The sequence below is a fragment of the Pteronotus mesoamericanus genome, unplaced genomic scaffold, assembly GCF_021234165.1.
Source record: "Pteronotus mesoamericanus isolate MK-2021 breed Mesoamerican mustached bat unplaced genomic scaffold, CSHL_Meso_final contig_42, whole genome shotgun sequence".
NCBI lineage: Eukaryota > Metazoa > Chordata > Mammalia > Chiroptera > Mormoopidae > Pteronotus > Pteronotus mesoamericanus.
This window is the reverse complement of record NW_026555157.1, coordinates 2,813,931-2,841,166: the sequence shown is the minus strand read 5'-3', so window position 1 is coordinate 2,841,166 and position 27,236 is coordinate 2,813,931. Positions and strand designations below refer to the sequence as shown.

Genomic DNA, 27,236 nt, shown 5'->3' with positions numbered 1-27,236 from the left:
ACTCTCAAAGAGCTTACATTCTAGCAGAAGGATTACCATATCAGCAAGAATAGACGTTTAGATTGTTCTATTTAAAGAGAACAACATGTTATGTAAACTGGGTATATTTCAACAACTATACACTTACTTAAACAAAATAAGCTCAGAAGCTTTTAAAAATATATTTAAACTACAATTTTTAGAAAGTAATAATATCCTGTAAATCTGTAGCCAAAATACATTATTTGAAAATGAATATAGAATCTGAACAAATAATTTAGCTATACATATGTATAGTACTATTTTTTTAAAATTAGTTTAAATTCCAAAACACATATATGCTTGTTGATTAAGAAACTGTGCATTTGTCGTTAAAGAAATATGTGCAGTGTATTTCCTATAATCTCACGACTGCCAATCATTGTGTGTTACTGTATATTTTTTTCAGAGTGTGAAAACACAGTGTTGGTCAAAGAGATCACTGGCTTTGAAGGGAAAATTTCAAGTCCATATTACCCAAGCTACTATCCTCCGAAATGCAAGTGTACCTGGAAATTTCAGGTAGCCTAGTTTTACCACTATCTTGAAAAAATATTGTTATCCTATTTTTAGGAGTAGTTTATTTTTTAATTTAATTACCTTTATTTTTTAATTTAATTACAAAAAGTATTAGTTAACTTTATAGCATTTAAACATCTTTGAAATAAAGTTTCATGGACATTTTTGCAATTTCAACCTTCTGCCCACAAATGAATTACCCTTTGCAAGCTGGGGCTTATTTTTCCAATTTATTATTTTGTTTGTTTGTATTAAAAATGCAAAGACATTATTATGGGATTACAGAATTCATTATTTTATTAAGATAGAGCTCATTTATTAATTTTAATTACTTCATCATCAGCATTATAATAGGAATAATAAAGAAACAATAAATTGTATTAGGCAATACATATTTCATTTGTATAAGCAAACTAGAATGCAAATTTATATGAAATATACCCATCAACCTCTGGGTATTCCTGCATTTTTAAAAAACATCTTAGCATGTAAACTATTTTCCTTTCTCCAACTGTAATATCATGTGTAGGGAGATAGGGCAAGATGTCACAGTTGCTCTTTCAGTATATATATCTATTACTATATCATGTGACATAGTAATTAGATGTAAGCAGCAAGCAGTATACAGACTGCCTACATCCAACCTGTCATTGTTGAGTACCAACTGCATGTCAGACACTGTTCTAGACGTCGGGATCCATAAGATCAGACACACACACAAAAGGCTCTGTTCTCACGGAGTTCACCATACGGTAGGGCAGGCAACAAATACACAATTGAAATATATGCAGTATGTGACATAGTGGTATAGAGCTATGGAGAACATTGAGCTAGGGAAGGGGGCTCTGTAGCAGAGTGAATGGTGGGGTGTATGAAAGGTAGGAAGTCAAGGATTTGTTTTCTTAAATAAGATGGTCAGCGAACCTTTGTACAGGAATCTGAAAGACAGGTGGGAACTAATGTGTGTACCGAGGATGGGAGTGTCACTGGCAAAGGGAACAGCTAAAGCGGATGCCCTGAGGCAGAAGCGTGCTGGCTGCATGCGATTTGTACAAGTCAGTTAAATATTTTTCATAATATATATTAAATGTATAATTTTATTAGATCTAAATCTGTCCTTAGTGACAATGTCCTGATGGCGTGCATCCCTAAATTATTATTTTTTCATTATCTCAAACATTTACAAAATAATTAAAACATAAAGGTGCATGACTCTTGCTCGCTGCGAGTCTTAAGGGCTCAAGACAGCAGAATCTCAGAGCCTCAGGTGACTATTAAGTCTGGAGGTTGGGGAGAGAGTGAAGGGAAGAGAAGTGGAAGGAGGGCTTGGGAAAAGAAGAGGGAAAGACAGAGAAGCACAAATACCTTATAATGTCACTTATATGTAAAATCTAAAAAAAGAAAATCGAACTCACAGATGCAAAGAAGAGATTGGTGGTTGTCAGAGGTGGGGGTTGGGCAAAATGGGTGGAGGTTGTCAAAACGTACAAACTTCATATTATATAGTAAATAGCTCATAGGGATGTAATGTACAGTATGGTGACTGTAGGTAACAATACAGTTAAAATTATTAACTATAGTTAATAATATTATACTGTATATTTGTAAGTTGCTAAGATAGTAGATCTTAAAAGTTTTCATCAGAATAAAATTTTTTAACTGTATGGTGATGGAGTTAACTATACTTACTGTGGTCAGCATTTTGCAATATACGCAATTATCAAATCATTACATTGTACGCCGAAAACTCATAGAGTGTTTATGTCACTATATCTCAGTAATAACAAAAAAAGAAAGAGACTAGGACTGAATCACAAAGTATTACTACAAATTTAACTGTATAGTATGTTGTTTTCAAAAAACAAAATGAATAAAAAAGTTATTTAATAAAACGGAAAACAAAAGGATGAGCAATATCATACTAGGCAAACGTAAACCAAAAGAAAGTAGGGAACACAACCTTAGTGCCAAGCAATGCTGAAGTCAGGGCAACAACAACCTTCAGTGAGAAAAAGAAGGCAGTCCGTAATGACAAAGAGGGCAATGCACAGTGAGGATATAGTTACAATTGTTTATGCAGCAAAGGACATGGCATTAAAACTTAAAAGTCAAAACCTGTAAGACGTACAAAGAGAAATAAACAATCCTGAAATAAGAGGTTTTAATTCCTTTCTTTTAGTTCATGAAAAAGATAGTGGGAGACAATAAAAAAGATTAGAAAGGGTATTAAACCATACAAATAATGAGTATATTGCGCACACACACACACACACACACAAATTACCTTCTTTTTAAAATGACCTTGAAGCATTCATAAATTTGATCACAACAATTCTTAATAAATTAAAAAATTTAAAGCAGTATAAGCAATAAATAATCTTTTATTTGATTAAAATTAAATTAGAGAATTTGAAAATGGGTGAACCAAAATTCTACTCATTGGAATCAAAAGAAATCTCAAATAATTCTTGGTTCAAAATGAAAATTAAAACTAAAATTGTGGCATATCAGACATAAAGTATGTGTATGTCATACAGTGCTCATAAAAGGATCCAGTCTGTGTGTGTACCTGCCCTCATATGTACACGTACATACAGTGGCTCCCTCTCTGTGTGATCTCTCTGAGGAAACCTAGTAACTGCCTTTAGAAATAACCAGGTTTCATATGAAAAGGATGTTGATTAATTTCTCTTTATCTAAAGAATCTGAATAGTGCTTTACATAAACTATGTCATTATCATTGAAAGAGGAAAATGTATATACTCATTAATAAGTGGGTATTTTCAAAGTTAAGCTCATCTAATAGTAGGGAAGTGAAACCTACAAATGATCTAATGTTATTTACCTCAAACTGGAGCCGAGTAGCTGCTCCCTGAGCACTTGGTTGTCCACTTTGCTCTTGCGTTTGCTCTGGGGAAGTGGCCTACCACACCACAAACCACGGGGCTCGAAGAATAAAAGCCCTTAAAACTGCAAGTGGAGGAAATAGGTTCTGAGTAAGAAAATCTTAGCCTGAAACATGTCCTTCAATTGAGTAATTTTTCTTACTTATGGTTGTTTTTCACAGACTCCCCTCTCAACTCTTGGCATAGCGCTGAAATTCCATAACTATTCAATAACCAAGAAGAGTATGAAAGGCTGTGACCACGGATGGTGGGAAATTAATGAGCACATGTGAGTGGTTTCCATGTCTGAGGAATCTGATGAAAGACCTTGCTCAGAGGTTAAAAGCATTGGGATTCCTGTCCCAATAGAGTTTACACTTTACGATTTGCAGATGGGGAAACTGAGAAATATAGGAGTTCAATAACTTGCTCAAAACCACTCAGGTCATAAGGGATTAAGGTAGGATTCAGACCCATGTTTTATGGCTCCCAAGTCCTTGCTCTGTGCTGCTGGGCTGTGGATGTGTGCACTGCATTTTACAAAAACAGTTTGGCAGGTGAAGTCTAAAACCGTGGAGCCACGGAGGAAAATAGTAAGTAGGCATCCTGGTGGTATAAACGGTAGAAACTATTAACGAGTTCTGTGCAGTCGGAGAGGCCTAGTTGGCCTGGTTGTATTCTGAGGCTGGGGCATAGGTTGAAGCTGATCAGAGGGAGACTGAGAGAAATCTAGATGCCTGGGCTTCCTGATTCAACAGAGTGGGTTCTCATTCTCAACCTTATACATATACACTTACATATATATATTGCCCTGTCTTGGCAACAAAACAGCTTCTCTGTTTACTTTGAGATAAAAATCCTTGTGAAGTTAGCCTAAAGGATTTGTCTGCTAATTCTTTGTTCATTGTTATTCTGTGAAAAAAAACCTTTCCTTACTAAAGGATTTTCCTGAACAACCTGAACAACCACCTTTCATTTTCTTCAGACTCAGATTACTTGCTAAATAGTCATTGGTCCTGTCTCTACTGGAATAGAGTCTATCTGATTTAAAGGCATTCTTGGATCCATTATGAAGATGTGCCTTGTACTCCTTTGGGAGCATCTTTGAATCAAAGGTCTATGTTACCAAAAGCAGGAAACCCGAGTTCAAATTCCAGCCTTGACATTTAGTAGCTACATTAACTGGGACACACTATTTAACCTCTTTGATCTTCAGTCTGTAAAATGAGAAAATAATTTAATATGGATTTTTTTGGTAAACATTAATGGAATAATGCATATTACACACCAAAAAAAAAAAAGCTATTATTATTGTTGAGAGAAAGCCCTGAAAGTCTAAATTCAGTATTGATTCCAAAGAACTAACATTAGCCTTATTCAAATTCATAAGAGCTTTATTTATTTTTATTTTAGTTTTTAAAGATTTTATTTATTTATTTTTAGAGAGTGGGGAAGAGAGGGAGAGAAACATCAATGCACAATTGTCTCTCGTGCGCCCCCTGCTGGCAACCTGGCCTGCAACCCAGGCATGTGCCCTGACTGGGAACGGAACCAGTGACTCTTTCATTCACAGGCCAGTGCTCAATCCACTGAGCCACACCAGCCAGGGCTGTAAGAGCTTTAATAGGAGAAACTTATATACATGGGCAAGGCAGCTGCCCCCAGCGGTGCCCAGCCAGGAAGAATCCACACCCCTCCCACAGGACATTTCCTTTTTATAGAGTGTTGGTAGTAAGATCATATGCTGGGTAGTCACATAGACCACCAGGAAGAATAATGCACTCTTAAGTTCACAGATAAACGTCAGGCAGGTATCACACTCTATATTCATTAACCTTCTTCCTGGGGTATGATGTTTATCTTTGGGCAGCATTGGTTTTCTTGGGTCCTCAGCCCAGCCTGAGGCTACAGAGAGTTAAGAGTCCAACATTTCCCAGGCACTTCTGCTGCTTGGAGTCATACTGCATCTTGAGTTCCCCTACAATGATTCAGAAGATTGCTTTGGAAATGACGTTGAATGGATAAATATTACAGAATGTGTCTCAAGGTTTTAAGAATACTGTATTTTGGTATTCTAATTAGAGGTCTATAAAACAAATTTTTAGAAATATTTTGTAAAGTTGTATGCCTAAGATAGAGCTGTGTTTTGAAAATGAAATACTGCCCCCTCCCTAACACATAGCAATCCCTCCCACGCCGGATTTCCACATTTGTGGAATCCAGTGAATGGCTTTACCCAGAGGTAAGGTTGGCCTAACCCAGATAATGTTGCTCCTGAAGTATGAGTAGAGATTCCTTCCAAACAGTACCAGGAAAGCTTTCTGCTCTAAATACTTTCCCCAAAGGGCCAGCTCCTCTCTTTGTCTTATGGGCTGCCTAAAATCCTATCAGATTCTTTTGATGCCAGCTGAACCCTTGGGATTTAAAATACCAACCCTTCTCATTATCAGCCCTTTTCATCTAAAAAGGAAAGGCTCTAATTGAACTAATTTCTGACACCTTGCTGAGGAGTTTAGCCTCAGGGTGTTGGGTTTGTCACGGCGGGGGGGGGGGGGAATTCTGACACCAGAGAGCCCAGTGATCTTGCGTTGAGAGAGCAGAGGAATTGGGTGCGTATGCTTAGGGAAGCTTGAATGCAGTATGTGAACCCTGAAAAAATGGAAGGCCTTCCTACTAAAAGCAAAGTTCCTGAGGGGAAGTTTGGTGGGTGCTAGAAAGTGCTAGGGTTTAGTATGAGGGCAGAGTTGTGCCCAAATTTTGCTTCTACTTGCTTGTTACTTGAACTTCAACAAATTACTTCACCTCTTTACGTCTCAGTTTTCTTACTTGTTGCATGCCTACACGTGTAAACAAAATCTTGCTGAGTTACTTCCTTTTTCTCTTTTCAAAAACTTTTGTTCCATTAACCACTGGCATGCTCCATGACCGAGTGTTCCTCTCTAAACTTCAGCCCAAGCATGGATTCGAAGATCCCTTTCCTTCTGGCTTTTCCAGAACGCTCAAGTGAGGCTCTCGTTTGCAAGAAAACTCTAGTAAATGTTCATAGAGGGCATGAATAAAATCACTCAAAAACACAGATAAAAATAATTGTGTTTTTAAAGCACAGTTTTTCTTTTTTAAACAATTTTTAGTTTTTCAATTACAGTTGACATTCAATATAATATTGTATTAGTTTTAGACATACACCACTGTGGTTAGACAATCATATACTTTACAAAGTATTCCTCCTGATACTTCCAGTTTCCAAATGGCACCATACATCATTATCGCAATATTATTGACTATATTTCTTATGCTGTACTTTACATCTATCTACCAATCTGTACTTCTCAATCCCTTTGTCTTTTTCACCCAGTCCCTCAACTGCCCTCCTCCCTGGCAACCATCAGTCTGTGTTCTGTATTTATGAGTCTGTTTCTATTTTATTTGTTCATTTATTTTATTCTTTGGATTCCACATATAAGTTTGTGTTCTGATCCTAAGATGAGCAGGCTTTGGCCTCAAAAGCTTGACTTGGCTTTCAGGTGCCTCTCGTACACTGGCTTCCACTTGGCCAGGTGGCCACCTGCAGCTGGTATCTCTTTCTCTTATCCCAGGAAGTGGTTTATTAGTCCACAGGTCCTGAACTTCAGACAATGGCAAAGGTTCTTTCTTAAGTGATATGAATGCTTTCCTACTTCAAATGTTGACATTATAGGTACCTGTATGCTCCTCCCACTGAATGCGAGTGTCTGATCCTGGAACACAAGTGATTCCCAAGCGCTTTAGGGACCTGGAGAAATTGATAGTCACAGATTCCAGTGCAGGATGTCCTCCTCAAATGCTGTGTCTCCTGTTTACTTCCATGATCTTGCAGGTTTCACCCTAAGAAGAAAGAGCCTTACCTACACAGGGCAGAGGCCTAACTTATCATGGGCCCCTAATCATGAAGTGTAATATGACTTCATGTTTCACTAACCACAGTGCTTATATAATAAGAATTTCAAACAGGTTAATTTTCTATCATTTGAGGACAAGTAAGAAAAATTGAGCTGCAGTAATGTCACAGATAGATATTACTATTTTGAAACTTTGCCAAGGGCAAGCTCTGAAGTGTGCATCAGATTTGTTTAGTTTGACATAATATTGTTGTCTTTTACTTTAAATGTTGCTGGGATTCTTTGTACATTTTCAGCCTGAACTGACATATTCCACTCTGCTCTGTAGAGAGGTCTGTAGGCAAAAGTAGGCAAAAACAGACAATATTACACAGTGATTTACACAGAAAAAAGGGTGGGGACTAGGAGAATGAAACCTGTATTTCTTCTGATTTTGTGTTGGTGAGGAAAGCAAGGGGGGAGGTAACAGAGAGTCAATAGTACTACTGTTTTATTTAACAGAGGAGAACATCAAGGGGCAGACATTACTCAAGCACAGACACTTAGCATGGAATAACTCTCAGTTCTACCATAGGAAATGCCATGCCTTGGCTGGCATAGTTCAGTTGGTAGGAACTCTGTTCCATAGCAAAAGGGTTTTGGGTTTAATTTCTGGTCAGGGCACATACCTAGGTTGTGGGTCCGTTTCCAGGTCTGGATGTGTACTGGAGGCAACCAATTGATGTTTCTCTCTCTCTTCCATCCTCTCTCACTTCTTCTCTTTCTAAAAACAATGACAAAAAAAGTTCTCTGGTGCAGGTGAGAATTAAAAAAAGAGAGGGAGGGAGGGAGGAAGGAAGGAAAGAAGGAAGGAAGGTGGGCAGGCTCATGAAGCCCAAATGAATCATTAGTGAGTTCATTGTCAGTAGGAATGCAGTGGGAAGACTCTCAGGGCTGTGTCTTTGTCTCTTTTCTCCTCAGGTACTGTGGCTCCTACATGGATCACCAGACCATTTTCCGAGTGCCCAGCCCCCTTGTTCACATTCAGCTTCAGTGTAGTTCAAGGCTTTCTGACAAACCGCTTTTGGTGGAATATGGCAGTTACAACATCAGTCAACGTAAGCCTGGGATCAACTCCTTAGAATACCTTAATAAACTGGTAAAAAGAGGCTAATATTTTTTAACTGTAAACTTCAAGAATTTAAAGGAATGAAAACTGCTTTATTTCTGCTGTTTTCTATTATGTTTTTATTTTTATAAAAATACTATACAAATTAATATACAACATAAAATAAATATATAATAATACACAGTTACATATTTATTACTGCTATAGTTTAATTTATAAAGACACAATATAATTGTTTATTACGGATTTATAAAAATACTTGGAAAATAAGATCTCACACCCTGGCCGGTGTGGTTCAGTTGTTTGGAGTATCATCCTGTAACCAAAAGAGTACAGGTTCGATTCCCAGTTAGGGTGTGCCTAGGTGGTGGGTTTGGTCCCTGGCTGCGGCACTTACAAGAGGCAGCTGATCGATATTTCTTTCTTTTTCACATCGATGTTTCTCTCTCTCCCTTCCTCTCTCTTTAAAAAGAATGAAAAATACCCTCTGGTGAGAGTAAAAAAAAATTTTTTAAATTAAAAATAACATCTCACATTACTAAAATATAGAACAAGCCCATTTCTTCATTTGTTTCTGCCAGCTATAACTCTTTGTAAATATGATGTAACACCAACACTTCAGGGATCATAGAGCAACAGATGTGACTCATTTTGGCCTATGACATATAGGGAGAGCTGGCTGGTCAAGGAGAGCGTCAAACTTCACACTGAGAACTGCTGAACTGTGCCCAGGAAACAGTCAGTAGAAAAAGCAATGTTTGAGGAAAGTCATTAGAGCTGGAGGGATTAGATACTGACTTGCTCAGGAAATTCTTGATGTGTTTTAAAAGGGGAAAAGTCAGGGTTAACCACTTAGAACTCCATGAGGATAAAACGGACAGAAACCTCCTTTAGACCATGCTAATCCCCAATATACTTGTTTCTGGATTTAGAATAGTACACTTCTGAATATGAGAATATTAGCATTTCCAGCAAGGACACAGTACATAGGAAGCTATCTTATTTTTAATTGTCTTTTTATCCAAACCAGACCTTTTGCAGGAGCTCATCCTCTCCACAGAGGGCCATTGAGATGGTGGTGACCTGACCACGTGCTCTCCCTGACTCTTTTGCACAGATGCAGTGTCTTAGTCTATTCAGGCTGCTATGAGAAAATGCTACAGGCTGGGCAGCTCGTAAAGAACGGAAATTTATTTCTCATAGTTTTTGCTGCTGGAAGTCCAAGGTCATGGTGCAAGCATGATCAGATGAAGGCCATCTTCTGCATTGCAGACGTCCTCTTGTATCTTCTCATGGTGGAAAGGTGCTCTGTGGGGCCACTTTTATAAGAGCACTGATACCGCACTTGAGGGCCCCACTGTCGTGACCTAATCACCTCCCCCAAAGCCCCACCTCCTAATACTATCCCATACGGCATTAGGATTTTAGTATATGAATTTCAGGAAGGGGCACGAATATCCAGACCATTGCAGGAGGAAGAATTTATCATTTCTATTATATGTAGCTACAAACCAGTCTTCACAAGACCAGGGATGGAATCTTTCATTTGTAGTCTGATTGAAGTAAAAAAAAAAATGATGGACTGAATAGAGGCAGGAGTCCTGAGTTTTAAGGCCAGTCACTAATTACTGTAGGTCCAACTTTCTAAGATCTGTGGTTACTCATTATTTGGAGACAGAGATTACTTGGAAATATAACGAAAGGCACAGACTCCTCAGAATAATACATCTGACCATAGAGGATTCAGACACCAGAGTCCATTTATAATTCCCTGGGATATCTAAAGACTGCACACTAAGAGTGCTGGACTCTCTAAGGCACCTTCCGGCTTTCACCTTCTTTGAGTCTATGATAAAGCCATAGAGCTGTGTCAGTGATGGAGGTAGAAGTTTGACTGTACATGTGACCTGGTTGCAATGTTGACTCAGAGTTTCTGGTGAGTTTGTTTGCTTTCTTTGCTCTCCTAAATTCAGCCTTATTTTTCTGCCAGTTACCACCTATAACTTAGATTTGATGAAGAAATTATGTAATTACTACTGCTACACTGTCAGCTCCTTAATCACTTAACACTCCATACTTCTTTATTAATGTGGCCTGGTGACTGTTTGGGACCCACACAAGATTTGCTATTTTTTATTTTCTATAGCCTGCCCTGTTGGATCTTTTAGATGCTCCTCAGGCCTATGTGTCCCTCAGGCCCAGCGGTGTGATGGAGTTAACGACTGCTTTGATGAAAGTGATGAACTATTCTGTGGTGGGTAATCAAGCTTCTACTACAACTTTCTTATGAATAAATAACTTGTCAAGGCCACTGTTGCTCCTGGCACATATGCTGAGCTTTTATACAAACTGCCCCCAAACTCAGTGGTTTACAACAATCATTTGTTCTGGATCATGCATCCGTGGGTCTTCTGAGATGTGACTGATCTAGGCTGGGCTCATTGAGTGGCTCTGCTTCAAGCAGTGGGTCCTCCTAAGTCTGGTTCTTCCCAGGTTAGGGACAGGTTTACTCCTTATGGCTCTTTCCTTCTTTGACCCAGGGGCTAGCCAGGGCAGAGCTAGAGGCAAAGGGAGGGTCAGCAAAATCCCATGGTTCCTCTTAAGTTGTGGGCTCTGAATTGGCACACCATCCCTTGAGCCATATTCCATCGGTTAAAATAAGTCAGATAGCAAAGGCCTTAGTCAAGGGACAGGGAAATTTATTCTGCAGAGTGTGGGTCATCACAAGGGTGAGGGCATATAATACACCACAGGGAGTGAGGATCTGTCGCTATCGATTTGGTCATCCACAATCTTAAATACAACAATCCTATTTTATTTATTTTTTTTATAACAATCCTATTTTAAAGCACAGTTCTTTCTTCTAGAGAGACTCAGTCTGCAGAGAAGTAAACTCTTTCAGCATGCTCATTTATGGAGCACAGGTGTTGTGAAAAGAGAATTACTTTTTATCTGTATAGTTCACATCAACATCATATTGGTGACGACTAAGGGGTGGGGTAGTGGATACTCCTATTTTGGGCAGAAAGTTTACGTTGGTTTTTCATTACTATTTGCACATCATTTCTGAATCTGTCTCCTGTTTCAGGCAGCAATATGGGAGTGACAGTTCACATAATCATGTGACACTATTGGTAACACTTTCTTCTAACAATCAGAGTTTAATTCAAATAATTGTGATAGTGAAGCTATTTAATCTTTTTTATATTCTTGAAGAAATACTGTGGTTAATATAACTAATTGTGAAACAATTATATTCATGAAAAATAACCCTTGACTCTACCCTTTTTTAAAAAATTCATAGAACAGAGTAAAACCCTTTTAACTTATGGTTCATTGACCTTTTGAATCTGTGGGGTCTTCTATTTGTTAAGAAAAAAAATACTGACCATTATAGTAATCGAAGTAGCTTTTTTTTTCTTTTAAATTATTATCCCTTGCTCCAAACAAAAGCAATTATTGTCACTTAATAATAAGAGCTGTGTTTTAGTAATCGTTACTTCTCATCATGCCATTTGAGAGCTATTCCCCAGGGGTTAGCTAGGGACTCTCAGTGACTCAGTGCACTATTTTAGGGTAGCAGAGTCCTCTCCCTGCCTCTCACAGAGATGCCCCTGGAAAAGGGAAGCAGATAACAAAAATGGTAACTTTCACAAAACTAGAAATGTCTGGGAAATCATATCTTCTAAGAGTGCCTGCTAGTATACTGTGCCTATCACTGATACAAAGGCAATTTTTGAGACTACTTTGGAAAAATTGTGATACATTTCCAGTGGTATTTCCTCATTCAAGATATGAATCTTTCAGGGTAAAATCATTTTAAAGAGAGTATTCCTTACATGTAGACTACAGACCTGTTGTCCTCTCGTGTCCTCACTAGAGTAGATCCCAAACCTTTATTTGGTCAGAGGCTTGAGGTATATTGAAGAGTAAGTCAAAATCCAAAATCTCAGGACACTCTCACTTTGTTTAGGAAGTCAGATAAATTCAACTTAAATAACAGCTTATAACTTTTATTTTTCTTAAAATAAAATCTTATGATACATTTAATTGTAATTAAGTAAACAACCCCCCAGAGTTTAATGCATTTACAAAAAAGCAAAAAATCAGATCTGACAAACTCAAAGTGCTAGGAATTATACCAAAGTGCAAACATTTACTTTTCTCCCCAAATGTGTCAGTTTTGACGAAAGCACACTTTTCATTTTCTCTGACATCCTAACCCTGTGTACCCTTAGAGGGGCGCTGCTCATCACCAGAGAGTCCCGCTGAGTCCCAGGCTCACGAGCATTCTCTCTGTTCTTGTTCCAGTGGCTCTCAAGCCTGCCTGCAATGCCAGCTCCTCCAGGCAGCATGGCCCTCTGGTCTGCGACGGCGTCAGGGACTGTGAGGATGGCCGGGATGAGCAGAACTGCACTCAGAGTGAGGAAGAGCCCTCTGCACTCTGCTGCTCCTCCTAGGACATTGTCTTAAATCGGAATCAAAATACCTCTGTTGTTTTAGGATAATCAACTTGTCTCAGTCTTTCCAGAACTTTCTCTGTTTTAGTGCTGAAAATCCTGTATCCTGGGAATGCTCTCAGTCTTGGGCAAAATGGGACAATCTGTCACTAACTGGGATGGAATGTGTGTGTGTGTGTGTGTGTGTGTGTGTGTGTGTGTGTGTGTGTGTGAGAGAGAGAGAGAGAGAGAGAGAGAGAGAGAGAGACAGAATACTGGAAAATTTTCGTTGCTTACTTGCTTTTTATGCTGCTTAGGGCTAAAGGACAGTGAGGACCCAATATAGAGGAAGCTGCTAGAAACCACGACAGGACATGGTATTTTTTCTAGACCCTGCAGAAACACGCACAGCCAGGGTTGTGAACAAATGTGCTATAATTCACAGTCTGTCCTTTTTTTTCCACTACTGATATAAAAGGACTGAGTATGGTGATGATTTTTGCTCAGAAATTTTCTTGGAAAGCAAGGTAATAGCAGAGAAGTCATGACCTAAAGCCACCGATGTGGCCGACGGCTCTGCAGCTCACATACGCGGACGAAAGGCCAGGCCCTCAGATTGCTTCTCAGCAGGTGCCCCTGCCTGCCTGCCTGCCTTTCAAGGGCCCTGCTGAGGTGAAGGGGCAGGTCAGCGGAGGGGTGGGGGGAGGGGGTTTGCTTGGTTTCCCACTGCTGCGTTTCCCAGGGCAGCAAATATCCAACCTGTGCCTAAGCCATCCTTTGCAGAGTTCAGTGTCATTTACTCCTATCTCTTTTTGGCTAGGAAAAACCCTATCTTCTTCTGTTCATTTTTAGGCATTCCATGCAACAACAGAACTTTTAAGTGTGGCAATGATATTTGCTTTAAGAAACAAAATGCAAAATGTGATGGAACTGTGGATTGTCCAGATGGAAGTGATGAAGAAGGCTGCAGTGAGTAGCAATATGTTCCTTCGGATTTCTTCTGTTCCCTCTTCAGTTTTTTATTTTCATCCCCTTCCCGGTATAATACTCCTGGCAGAGGTTGGCTTATTTCCAGAGAAGAATATTGGTGAACTGAATCTGAAATCATTCCTTAGAATTAAAAACACTAGAGTAGATTTCGTCTTCTTTCTTGATAACAAGCATTAATGTACCAGATGTTCAACAAGAACTTCAATTTCTACTAATTTAATCAAAGGATAAGTTCTTAAGTAAAAAGAAATAGAGAAAAGAAATGTTTACTGGCACACAGTGGGTAGCTTTGTTAATTATGCTTTGTTAGATTAAATGTAAGTGCTGGTTTTTGTTTAAGCTATTGTTTGAGAACTGTGACCTGCCATGTGCTATTGTTACTTGTGTGGCCTTTAATGAGGGAACATGTTTGTTTATTCTACATTCTTATCAATGCTATTTACACTAGAAAAGAATTGCTCTGACAACTAGTTTTTCTTAATAGGTTTCATTAGTCTTGGACTTATAAAATCTTTCCCAACTGCATTTCTCAAATCAGCACAACTTCGAAGACACTCTCATTTCTGTTGCCTTTGGAATTATTCTTTTCCTTTTTACCTAACAACCTAAACCCAGGGCTGCTGTTCATATCAGTGCAGCTGTTGCTAACAGGTCTCCTCCCTTTCTCACATTATTGTACAGAAACTCCGTGTCGGAGCCTGCTTTCAGGAGGGAGGGAGTGGTTTGTGGGTGCTGGTTTCCAAAAGACCTACATATCGCCTCCCGTCTAGATGAGCAGATTTCAAATTTTTTACCGGGTTAGTCAGTTACAAACTCAGCACGGAGACCTACTTAATTCTATTTTTCTTCCAAGTCTGCCTTTAATCACGTGACCCTTCCTCTCCTAAAGGCTGCAGCAGGAGTTCTTCCACCTTCCACCGCATCATTGGGGGCACCGACGCGCGGGAAGGCGGGTGGCCGTGGCAAGTCAGCCTCCACTTCATCGGGTCTGCCTACTGTGGAGCCTCTGTCATCTCTAGGGAGTGGCTTCTCTCTGCGGCCCACTGTTTCTATGGAAACAGGTAGGTCATCTCAATCTGTACTCTGAAGTGGCACAATTCTGACCACAGGCAATACATTGCCTTCATGCTGTGGGAAGAAGTTTCCTGTTGATGGCATTCACTCAATCCAACTGCTAGTTTGTGGGGTTTTTTTTTAAAAACCAACTGTGAGCCAAACATTTCTTCTAGAAATTATTGATATATGTATATAAAACAACACAAAAGAACATTAAGAATGGATAGGCTTTTACTAAACTGAGAAAATAGGATAGGGCTTTCCAGTCACGAGGAGCTGACCTATGGGAGTGTGTGGAGACTGTGGAGAAGAGTGGACATTGGAGGGTGCCTGGAATGTGGGGATCCCTTTATTGAGTGGGAAAGTAACAGTTCTGCACCCAGTTTCCAACGTGGTGGTGGGAGTTTTCACCAAGTAACTCTCCCACATAATCTGGGGGTCTGAAATTCAACCCAATTCTGACACTCCCTACCTAGAGATAGTGTCATTCCCACGGGTTAAGGGCTCAGCCTTACAAGACTGACCGCCCCTCACCCCCATTTCAGATGCCAGTTGCAAGTCCAGGTTGTCATCTTTACTTCTGAACAACCAGCTATTGATGGACGTTCAAACCACCTCCTCCTTGTATTCTATTTGTTTGCTAGAGAAACTCACAGAACTCAGAGAAACATTTATTACTGGATTACCAGCTTATTAGGAAATGGTATCACTTAGGGAAGAGTCGGATGGAAGAGATTCATGGGGCAAAGTATAGGGAAAGGGAGAAGAGCTTTTATGCCCTCTTTGAGTGTGCCACTCCTCAAACCTCCATGTGTTCACCGAACCTTGGAAGCTCTCCGAACCTTGTCTTTTTGGGTTTTTGTGGAGATTTAATTTATATAATAAAATCTATATATATATAGATTGTATATATATATTTTTTCTCGATATATTTGACTAAATCATTGACCACAGGCAATTGACTCAACCTCCAGCCCCTCTCCCCTTCCAGAGGTCAGGTGGGTAGGGCTAGAAGTTTCAACCCTCTAATCAAGTGGTTGGTTCTCCTGGCAACTGGGCACCAGCCTTAGGTGGATCCAAAAGCCACCTCATTAACATAATTAAAGACCCCTTTGTCCTTCTCCTCACTTAGGAAATTCTAAGGGTAGGAGCTCTGTGCCAGAAACAAGATAAAGACCAAACAAATATCTCTTACTATAAATCAGAGGATCACACAGGGGCATTTTAGACGGGGTCGTTGAGACTGGTGTTGGAAAGGCTTTGCCTGTTTGCCAGTGGGGTTATTATGGAGCAGATGCTCTTCCACCTAAGGGGGAAAGGAAAGCTCAGAAAATAACTTCACTTAAAATACAGCCTTGTTTGGGACCTACTGGTTCTTAGATACAAAAACTTCATTAATTTCTTATTCAAAAAGATTTTAAGTGGATGGAAAATTTCAACAAAGTACAATTAGAGTGTTTGCTTCTCCTGGAAATTACAGGATTCTTGTTAATGACTAACATGGCTTTCGTTTGACCAAAAGTCACTTATGAGATGAAACTTCTCCAAATAATATGTCAACCTTAATACCCTTTCGGGTCCTCAGTACCACCAATAAGATGTCAACTAAGCAAAGTAGGGGCCACACTCTTTGGGTTCTGTCCTTATTTTTCTCCCAAAGCTTCCACATTCCCTTCACCTCACCACAGTTAGACTGGTGGAGATGGACACCTCCCACGGAGACTACAAGGCCCGTAGTGACTGTGCAAGGCCACAGGGGTCAGGATTAGAGTTATGGAAAGACTAACAGGGAGTGTGGCCCCTGCGAATGGTCATGCCTGAGCGGTTAGGGCGATGACCTTCAAAGCTTCTGGTAGTTTGCAAAAAGGAATTTCATTAAATTCCTGCTTATAGCACATTGATTTCTAATGAATCCTGGTATGCATATCAAGATATGAATATCTGAATTTGGCAAAAGTGTTCCCAGACAGCTATCTTACTGGCCTGGCTGTCTCCATTAAATACTACTGACAACATCAATAGAAAGAACATAACATTAATTCTAGTCACTAAAATTCTTGGCCTGTGTGTGGTTTGTGAAATGCCGGGGGCAAGGAAATTTAAAACATTTCCTAAGGATGTTGCTGAGGGAATTTCCTGGTATATAGCCATCATTCCTCACCCTTACTGTACCTTACTTTATCTCTGATTTTAGTGCAGAGACAAGGGAGGCTTAGAGAAATTGTGCTTCTTGCCATGTCTGAGGACAGAGCCAGTGACTACGACAGGGACGGAGAGTCAGGCCTCCCTATCCTCATCTCTCTGTGTAGCGCCGGTTTCACCATGTATGATGCATTAAGCCACTGACCTCGTGCTTCATTCCTTCTCTACCAGGCTCTCAGACCCCACGCCATGGACCGCTCACCTCGGGATGTATGTGCAGGGGAATGCCAAGTTCGTTTCCCCAGTAAGAAGAATTGTGGTCCATGAGTACTATAACAGCCAGACCTTTGACTATGATATTGCTTTGCTACAGCTCAGCATTGCCTGGCCTGAGACTCTGAAGCAGCTCATTCAGCCAATATGCATCCCTCCCGCTGGCCAGAAAGTACGCGGTGGGGAAAAGTGCTGGGTAACCGGCTGGGGGCGAAGGCACGAAGCAGGTGTGTGTTGGTGAATGGCTATGCTCTTCCCTTCCAGATAATAATAACAACGTGTGCTGATGTAGTGCTTTGGCATTCATAGACAGGGTTTTCATACGTGGTCTCATTTGAGCTTTCTACCAACTCTGAGAGGCAGAATGGGGGAAGGTATTATTTATTCTGTTTTGTGATGCTTTCCTTTAACTCCCAAAAGAAGCGGAACCCATCTCATAAGGTGTGAAGGCAGGGATCTATGAGCAAGGCAGGATTGAATAGATAGCTTTTTAAACTTGGAAGTGTTTGGTAGGTTTTCCAATATAAAAGAGCAAGTAATTTTTTCTCATTTTTAGGTTCCCTTTTCATCCAAAGAAGGGACTCATTTTCATAAAGGAGAGAAGAATACACACACACACACACACACACACACACCTTACTGTGTCAACTCATAGACAGCTGTCTGGAGGATTACACAAGTGTATCTTGCACAAGGAAAACTAACCAAGGTGGTGAGAGTGAGGGTATTATCCAGCCTAGCCTTTGGCTTCCCACACTGCACATTCAACCTAGAATTGTTCTACTGAGAGAGGATGGCTTTTTAGGTTTCCTCCACCCAGAAGGGGCATCTGCTTCATTGTGCACAAAGGTCTGAGCCTATGATAGCATAGCCCTGCATCTGCCCTGCCAAGGTTTTCCATGGCCTAGGAGTCACAGGCGATTCTAAATATATAGTGAAAGGTCCAAAACTTGGTGAATATCTCCCCAGGAGTTAGTGCAAATACTTTCCCTTGACCTCCCAATCACCTCGGATCGAGTGGAGAACCACACTGCGTAGAAGTAGGTGGAAGCTGCACAAACTTTCTCCCAGGATCAAAGTGTAATTGCAGCTAAATTATAGAAAAATCATCCTAAATAACCAGCTGAAGATTCATTGTGGGCAGCTTCTCAAATGCTTACTGCCTTTACTTAGTTATTGAAGTTATGATCTTCACCACAAATTTGGGCCTGTTGAGGCCTCAGTAGACTCAGTAGGGGAGACTGGTTAACTGCTTGAGTACCTGTAACCTATCATTTAATTACATTATCACATATCACAGGAGGAGTCTACTCAATAAAATTATCAGGAGACATTTTCTGTATAAGCATGAGCGTATGTGTGCATTTTTCTGAGCCATCTTAGCCAGGTAGGTTAAGAGGAAAGTGAAAGGGCTATATCCAAAATGCTGTGTGTTAATGATTTCTAGGCCATTTCCTTATATCAGTTATGCTGCTCCATTTTACTCGTAAGTATTGGCAATAACTGTTGCTGACTCAAAGTCCTACTGAAAGCAGAATGCATGGTGAAAGAGTATGGCACAGAAGCTCAGGTGACCAAGTCAGACCTTGGGATTGAATCTGACTTGGTAACTTGCCAGTTGTGTGCCATTGGACAAGTCCTTTAACCTCCTAAGCCTCCATGGCTTCATTAGGAAAATGGGGATCAGAATAGAATTTATCTAAAAAAATTGTTATTGAGGGTGAAAGAAGATAAAGTGAGTAAATTGTTTAATAAGACCCTGAATAAATATGGTCATTTCCATAATTTCTGCCTCCAATATGTTTTCCAGACAATAAAGGCTCCCCTGTTTTGCAGCAGGCAGAGGTAGAGCTCATTGACCAAACACTCTGTGTTTCCACCTATGGGATCATCACTTCACGGATGCTCTGCGCGGGCGTCATGTCAGGCAAGAGAGATGCTTGCAAAGTAAGTTATCCTACTGTTTCCTTACCTGGCATGTTATACTTTCCATAAATGCTTTCACGTTTAATCATCACAACACTGAGAAATAACTCAACTGGTGTTTCGCTTAATTGAGATATTAATTATAATCCAATTGTCTAAGATCACAGGAAGGTGATTAAATAATTGGATCTATAAAACTCAGTTTTCTATCCCCATGTATTTTCTGCCATCATTTAGAGAATGACGTCAGCATTTATCATTCTGCCATGATTTTCTTAGAACCAAAAACTAAAAAACAAAGCAACACACACACACACACACACACACACACACGCGCGCGCTCAAGTGAATGAAGGTTGCTACCTATTACCTTAGCAGCAACCATTTACTTTGTGAAATAACAAAGGTTTTATTCAATGACTCCTTTGACATAGATTGTGGGAAAGGAAGGAGGACTGGGAGAGGTGACAGAGGACACTCATTTGTATGCCTCTGTTATCTCTTGACGGCAGTGAAGTTGGAGATGACTTTTGAGGGGACAATGCTCTGAGTTTCAGATTCCAATCTATGCAGATATCGAAATGATTTCCAAAAAGTGAACAGGTGATTTATAGAATGAGGAGGACAGTGGGAGCTGGTCCCCCATCTTTCCACAACCATAGCCACCATGCCACGGAGGCTCACCTTAACATAATAATGACTTCTATCTTCTGAACTCTGTTTTTGCCCCTTTTTGGGCTACGTCCTTTATATAAATTAATTCAAATAAGTCTTATGTCCTCATTTTACAGAAAAGGAAACTGGGGCAGAGAGAGGGTAAATAAAGTAACCAAATTCACACGGCTAGTCAGTAAGTGCTTGACCTAGGATTTGAACACTTATTTCTCTAGTGCTAAACCACTACATACTGGGTGCTTAATAAGCTGGTTGATTATATAGTTCTTTTCCACCTAGCCACCAGGGGCTACAGATTAAATTAGATTTAGTAGAGTTCGTGTGGCAACAATTAAAAAAAGAGAGTTCAGTTTCTTTACTAGTCAGAATTTACCTAAATCAGATATAGAATTGTGGGGGTGGGGCATGAAGGCAAATTGCACATGCTTTTTTATCTTTGCCTCTGCGTACGTCGCAGCCTTTCTTAATCACCAAAGCGAGAATATAAAATTCTAGATATTATAACTTAAAAGATGAATACTGTAGGAATTACTTTATACTTTGAATTATTTCCACTTTTGTTTTGTGGAGTTGAGCTGTCAGAAGGGACTCGCAGGTGAGGGCGATCCGTCTGTGGCAGCTGTCAGCCAGTGATCCCTGGGGTTGCTTCATTGGACCTGGCTAACTCCACAAGGTCTCGTCTCCTGTCTTCCTGGGGACCATGAGCCAACCACTGAAGCTGCATGTCCTATAGGTAGAGGTCAACCTTCCAAAGTAACCATGCCTCATAAGGTTATTGTGAAGATTAAATGACTCAAAACTGAGTTTAGCACATAGCTCACATTAAATGTTAGCTAGTGATTATTATTATCACTATTGAGGTTTATTATTTTGAGAGGTATGTGAGAGTTTTTTCCCTTGCCAGAGCATTCTAATGTTACTCTTGGCCTAAAGAATTAAGTTTCTTGTGATGAATACAGCATTTAGATTATAAGAAGAATAATTCTAAAATGATGTTAGAAATTTCACATTATTTTTTTCTCTCCTTTTTTTTCCACATTATTTTTTGACACTTGCCCAAACTGCATGGTAATTAGTCAAGCAAAAACTTGTCAGGATGGGAGTTTTGAACACAACCCATTAGACACATTAATGACAAAATTAATGGCAAATGTACTTCACACTTACATTATCCTCTTGTGCAGGGAGATTCAGGTGGACCTTTATCTTGCCGAAGAAAAAGTGATGGAAAATGGATTTTGACTGGCATCGTTAGCTGGGGACATGGATGTGGAAGACCAAACTTTCCTGGTGTTTACACTAGAGTATCAAACTTTGTTTCCTGGATTCATAAATACGTCCCTTCTCTTTTGTAATAGTACAAGTCGGATTTGTGACTATAATTTATATGATGAATTATTTTAAAAAGGTTGCAGTAATTATAAATAAAATGAGACAGTATTTTTTTTCTTCAGCAAATTTCCCATTGCATAGATTTGGCATTTATTGAAAAACAGAGAGATGTATTTTATTCCCTAAAACATTGCCTCAAGAATATAGCTGTATCCTTTCTCAAGCGCTAAAGACCATTGATTGGGAATGGAAGAGGCATCAGGTAATGCTATGCACAAAGCCTCTAAAATAAAATAAAAAATGGATGAGATCCTAAGATATTTACTCTTCGCTTTCCTCTTCAAGGTATGGCTACTTACAAGATTTCAGGCAAATCTGACTTATTGAAACAACAAATTCATTAAAATGACATGCCTCTCTTAGTGTTCTAATGAACTTAAAAACACAAAAAATGTCTCCTTCACAAATGCAAATAAAGCTCAGCTCAGTTATCAACAGAGGAAGTACCTATATTGTTGCTTTCCAATTCAGATTTGTCTAATCACATCATTGTAAACTTTCTTTTACCATGACACATGGTAATATTATGTTCAGAGAAATTAATCAACCAACCAACAGAACTGACAACAACTTTCACTGAAATGATGGAATGAAGCCTCATGTCGTGATAGTTGGTTTGAAAGCACTTTAAGGAAAGTGCGGTAATTCTGGTCAGCAGTTGAAAGCAAGGGATTTTTTTGAATGACTGCTTTGAAAATGAAATTTTTTAGAAATATTATCATCTGAATCTTGGTTCTTTAATAAAGATTAAACTATCACTTGTACTACTGAGCATAGTTGTAAACCTATAGTACATGCTTAACACCTCATAATTATTGATTTATTTTGTCTTCATTTAGAGGGTTTCACACTTGATCTCAGAGTAATCTTTTTATTAAAAGATGTCAGGTTTAGCAATACCACCTGACAGGTGAAAACAGCAGAAGGGAGAAAAATGTATCTTTTGTTTTCCTTGGGACAAAATCAGAGTAATAACAGTGCTATTTTTAATTAGGGTCAAGAATAATAAAAATGGTTTTTGTAGCACCGCAGAAAATCTTAACAGTAAAAGGAGAGAACAAAAGGCATCATCCCCTGGATCAGGTAGGAAGATTGAAATGTTGATGTGATTTTCTAAAGATAGTAAATATTTTCCAGTACACCAAACATATTTTTATTTGCTGGAAAACTGTTTTCCTCAGATAAAAGATAAACGGTTTTGGATAAAATATTAGAGACCTATTCAGAAAGAATGATACCTTCCTGAATAGGGCCCTAAGGATTCAGTAAACTGGCTATGGTATAATGCAATTCTGAGGGCCAACTGTACCACTTAATTCGCAAAAGGGGCCTCAGCCACTGAACGCACTGTGTAGAAGAGCAAATTAGGCCAACATTTCCTAAACTCTTCCTCTATTTTGCCTGGTATTGTCGGGACTTAGATACTAGGTGAATTCTACTTTTTACTTTTGGTCATTTCTGAGATTTTCTATTCATCAAAACCCATCAAAGCCTTGTATAAGTTAATGATTTCAGGTAGGAGAAGGAGGAGGGCTGGCGAGATTTATCAGATTCCTTGGAGGGAGTTTTTCAAACCACACACAGATACTACCCCTCTAAGCACTTGCTGGTGCAAATGTGAGAGTGTATCATCTTCCTCAGCAATATAGAGGTAGAGACAAAGGTGAGAAACACCATCTTAATGTACTTGGCTCTTTCATGCTAAGATGCCTTGAGAACCTAAACTCTATGAGAATGTCTACTTCATTCTTGCAAAGGTGTGAATACAAGCAAATTCTAAGACTGGTTTAGTTGGCAGAGTGGAATGGCCTTCACATACTAAGCCAGGAGCTTTTCCAAGTGCCAGACTATTGGGGAGAATTTGTAGGGATTCATAACCTTCTTCACAAGTTCCTTGAACACTGCAAAATGAAACATCACAAGCCGACCATTTCTCAGTTGTTTTCTTCTTGATTAGCCTGAGTGGCTGATCCCATTTCTGATGTTCAGAGGAGGACTGCTTGCCATCTGACAACATGTAAATGCAAATTGTTGTGTTTTCAAGAGCAAAAATCTATTTGAAGGTAATAAGATGCTTTGGTGTTTTGGTGATGTCACTTTGATGATGTTAGTTTATTTTTTGGCCTATAAAATAACCATTTAGCAAATTATTTGCTCTTAAAGAAGACAGAGAAAGAAGGGCAAGTACTATGACTAGAAAAGCAAAATTGAAAAATCTTATATGGGTTTGCAAGTCTTGGCAAGTCTTTTAATTTTTTTTTTAATGTTATCTACATTTAACTCCCTGAACAAACTAAAGAAATTGAGTCAGAAATGATTTTAAATTTTATTGAAAATGATTATTTTGCAAGAACAGTACATTTTTTAAAAAAACATGTTTAAAGAAGTATTTACAAAAAGACAATATCCTTTAAAAAGCTACCCCCGCAGGAATAGATTTTGAAGAAATTGCACAGACACATCCAGGTAGAATTTGGTTCCTCCCTCACTAATCCTTAACATTCATCAAGAATTATTTAATCTGAACTCAGTTCTGCCTCCAGGGAGAAGTATTTCTTTCTAATTTGTTCTGAATTCTTAGTTTGGAGGCAGTCTAGGAGGATAAAAAAAGTCCTCCAGTAGAGGATGGGACACTCATCTACATTCTAGGTCAGCTGTCTGTAGATGAAGAAATCTGCAGTTACGAGAAATCAGGAACCGGTTGCAAGTAAGACTTTAAGTGGTTCAGGTATTATGGGGAGGTGTCAGCAAGTGTCTGCGATCAAGAAACTATGACAGGACAGGAACACAAATAAATACTGAAAGGAAATATATCGAGTCAAGGGTTATTGCTGGATGCTAAAGGTCATGGATGGGTACCTGTTACAAAATACTTAACGGTCATGGAAATTAAGGGAATATTTACTGAGTCTCTGCTATTTGCCAGGCAGAGTAATAAATGCTTTACTTTGTTTCATTTAATCTTCCTGACTCTCCTGAGTAAGGATTATTTTGCGATGAGGCAAGAATCTCACTTTAAACACCGTGCCCAAGAACACCTGGATTGTGAGAGTTCTAACTCTGCCTGTCTTCAAAACCTGTACTGCCCTGTGGATGCCAACTGTGTACAGGATTAGGCTCATGGAATTCTGGAAATATAGTCTAGATTACAAAACACATAAACTTTGCTTTTCCATACTCAGAAGGCATGAGGAGATCTAGTTTAAAGTGTGCCTGTGACAGGAAACAGTAGCTTTTTGATTCTCTGGGGGAGCGAAGAATATTTTAGGCACCTGCTCTTGGAGAAAAGATAGCTTGGAAGATAGCTACAACCCACCTGACAGGACAGAAGAAATCTCCCCCTGAGGCTGAGATCCCACAGTCAATAAGGGAACTATGAGAAAGGTCGCGTGGGCCCTGGGGAAGATGGGAGTCTGAGTTTGAGCGGTCTTGGTGCTTCTGGTCGGGGTCTTGGGCCCTGAGCCTAGCAAAGCATCATTGCTGAGAATATCATTCAAGTTAAGCAACACTCTTAGGGGACACCATGCTGAATGCAGAGCTAAGTACTGGGAATACATAGATGTCTCAAAAGTTTAACCAATGAAGAAGAAAGACAAGAAAAAATTTTACTGGTCATACTTCACTTTAGCCGTTCTGGCCTCTTTCCTGATTCTCAAAGCATAAAAGTCCAACAGGTTCCAATATCAGGTCCTTTGTCCTGGAGTTCCCTATTCTTTTCAAAATTTGAGCGGCCAACTCACTCCCTTACCCCCTTTAACTCTGTTCAAATTTCATCTTTTAAAAAAAATTGAGGCATATTTAATAACAACATTATATTAGCATCAGGTGTACAACATAATTAGTTGATATTTGTGTAAAATGATCACCACAGTAAGTCTAGTTAACATCTGTCTCCATACATAGTGAGAAAATTTTTTCTCAGAATAAAACTTTTAAAAATTTAAATATTTTATTTCGATCTAACCTTTGTTGTATTTTTTCCATGACCATTTAGTCTCCTTATAGCCTCCTCCCCGCAGCAATCACCACTCTGTTGTCCACGTCCATGAGTCCTTCTGCCTTTTTCCTCAATCCCTGGACCCCCTAACCTCACCCTCCCCAGCTGTCATCCTGCTCTCCATCTTCTTAGCAACTTTCAAATATGCAACAAAGTATTATTAATTATAGTCTCCATGCTGTACATTACATCCCCAGGACTTATTTATTTCACCTTCTTAGTGAGGTGTATCTTGATCGCCTTATTTATAATTGCAACTTTCGCCCTTCCCCCAACCTTCACACCTCAGCACTTCAGCCTCTCTTACTCTGATTTATTTTTTGTTCACAGCACACGTTTCCTTCCAATATTCTAGAAATGTTATTTGTTAAGTTTGTTTCCTCATTAAATATAACCTTCATTTATATTTAGCTATCTCTTTGTTACATACCTTAAGTACCCAGAAGGATGCTCGATGCATAGCAAGCACTCATCATACTACTTGTTAAATTAAATTGGACTAAATATGTGACATATTAAGCACAAGTACAGTGGATATTGGCAGCAGAGAAGAGTATGGATAACTTTTGTGGAGGAGGGGAGTCAGGGAAGATTTAGTAGAAAAAATATGTTTCGGCTAGGATTAAAAGATAAATGGGCATTGTCCACACAGAGGTCGGGCTGGAGTGGGAGGATAAACATTTCAAGCAGAGCAAACATCATATACAAAGAAGTGAGGGTGGCAATAAAATAGGCTGGGTAAGGGCCTGCTAGGAAGAGGAATAGATCAGACCAGAGTGGTCTACTGACTATTGAATTGCTGAGAGGAGAGACTATTTGTCAGTCATTGTAAGGAAAGATAATATATCCAGGCTCTTCTCACTTTGCAGCCCAGATTCATTCTGTGCTCTGTACCCCAGGAAGCTGGTACCCAGTCTCCATCACCAGTTTCCAGTAGGAGTTTCAGGCAGGAAACTGGCAGTTTGGGAGAGAGGCGAGACTATTTATTCCTTTCTGCTTCCTCCCTGCTGGGCCGCAGTTCTGACTGGCGGCAACTTTTTTGACTCTAACAGGAGTGTCCTCCTTTGTGGTCCAGCAGGCCTCAGGGTGCTGATGGCTTTCTGCGGTTGCCAGTGCTTAGGTGCCTCAGTGCCCCTTCTTGGTTTCTTTAACCCTGCTCCTCCATAAAAAATTCCCAGGAGAATGTAGTTGATTCCTGCAGTATCTGCCTCTGACAGAGAAAAGCAGAGAAAGGAGAAGTCAGTGCCGGCCAGCAGCTGAGTGGCTGCAATCAGCAGGGCCCTGTCCAGCAGGCAGATGGAGTCCAAAGTCCAGGTGATCTAGGTGCAGGAACGAGACAGCTAGAGACCTAACATCAAGGCAGTGTCTGGACAGTGAGGGTGCCAGACTTTTTGGACACAAGTCAACATCTTCTGAAGTGGAGCTCACCTATATATGTCTTGTCCACACCTCAAACTGCTCTCAATGTGTGTGTGTTGGAGGCAGGGGTGAGAAGTAGGAACAGAAGCTGGACAGAATCAGTACATACTCAGCTTAGCAAACATAATTCCAGGCTCCCAAAACCCAAAGTTGTGAACTATGGACTGTGTGTGGGTGTGTATACTTTCCCCTCCGGGTGTATAGGAGTATGTGGGGGTGGGCCGTGTCTGTGACTCCTCTTCCCAAAGGTAGAAAATAATAGACAACCTTTATGAATATTTGCTATGTGTCAGTCATTGTTCTGAGTGTTTTACTCACATCCTTCTACTCTTTGAACCCTGGTAACAACTCCCTAGGTGGGCACTAGTATTACGTCAACCTTCCATATCAGGAAACTGACGCCTATGGTCTCCCAGGGAGGAGCCCGGTGAGAGGGAAGTAACCTGGGAAGTCTGGCTCCAGGGACAGCTGGCCCCCTCCGCCACTGGCACGGTCTTTGCCTGCCCCTGGACTTGTAAA

General features: G+C 39.8%; 1 protein-coding gene across 2 annotated transcripts in view; it reads left to right on the top strand.

Moving 5' to 3' along the window:
* TMPRSS7 (transmembrane serine protease 7) overlaps positions 1-21,264 on the top strand; it is a 29,985-nt gene extending 8,721 nt beyond the window's left edge. For both annotated transcript variants that reach the window (XM_054577228.1, XM_054577229.1), the window contains 10 exons: positions 428-540; positions 3,605-3,711; positions 8,261-8,397; positions 10,555-10,662; positions 12,720-12,830; positions 13,700-13,816; positions 14,727-14,898; positions 17,267-17,535; positions 19,119-19,255; positions 21,094-21,264. In XM_054577228.1, coding sequence (XP_054433203.1) covers positions 428-540; positions 3,605-3,711; positions 8,261-8,397; positions 10,555-10,662; positions 12,720-12,830; positions 13,700-13,816; positions 14,727-14,898; positions 17,267-17,535; positions 19,119-19,255; positions 21,094-21,264 — 1,442 coding nt within the window. The remainder of the gene's footprint in view (positions 1-427; positions 541-3,604; positions 3,712-8,260; positions 8,398-10,554; positions 10,663-12,719; positions 12,831-13,699; positions 13,817-14,726; positions 14,899-17,266; positions 17,536-19,118; positions 19,256-21,093) is intronic.
* Positions 21,265-27,236: the final 5,972 nt, after the last annotated feature.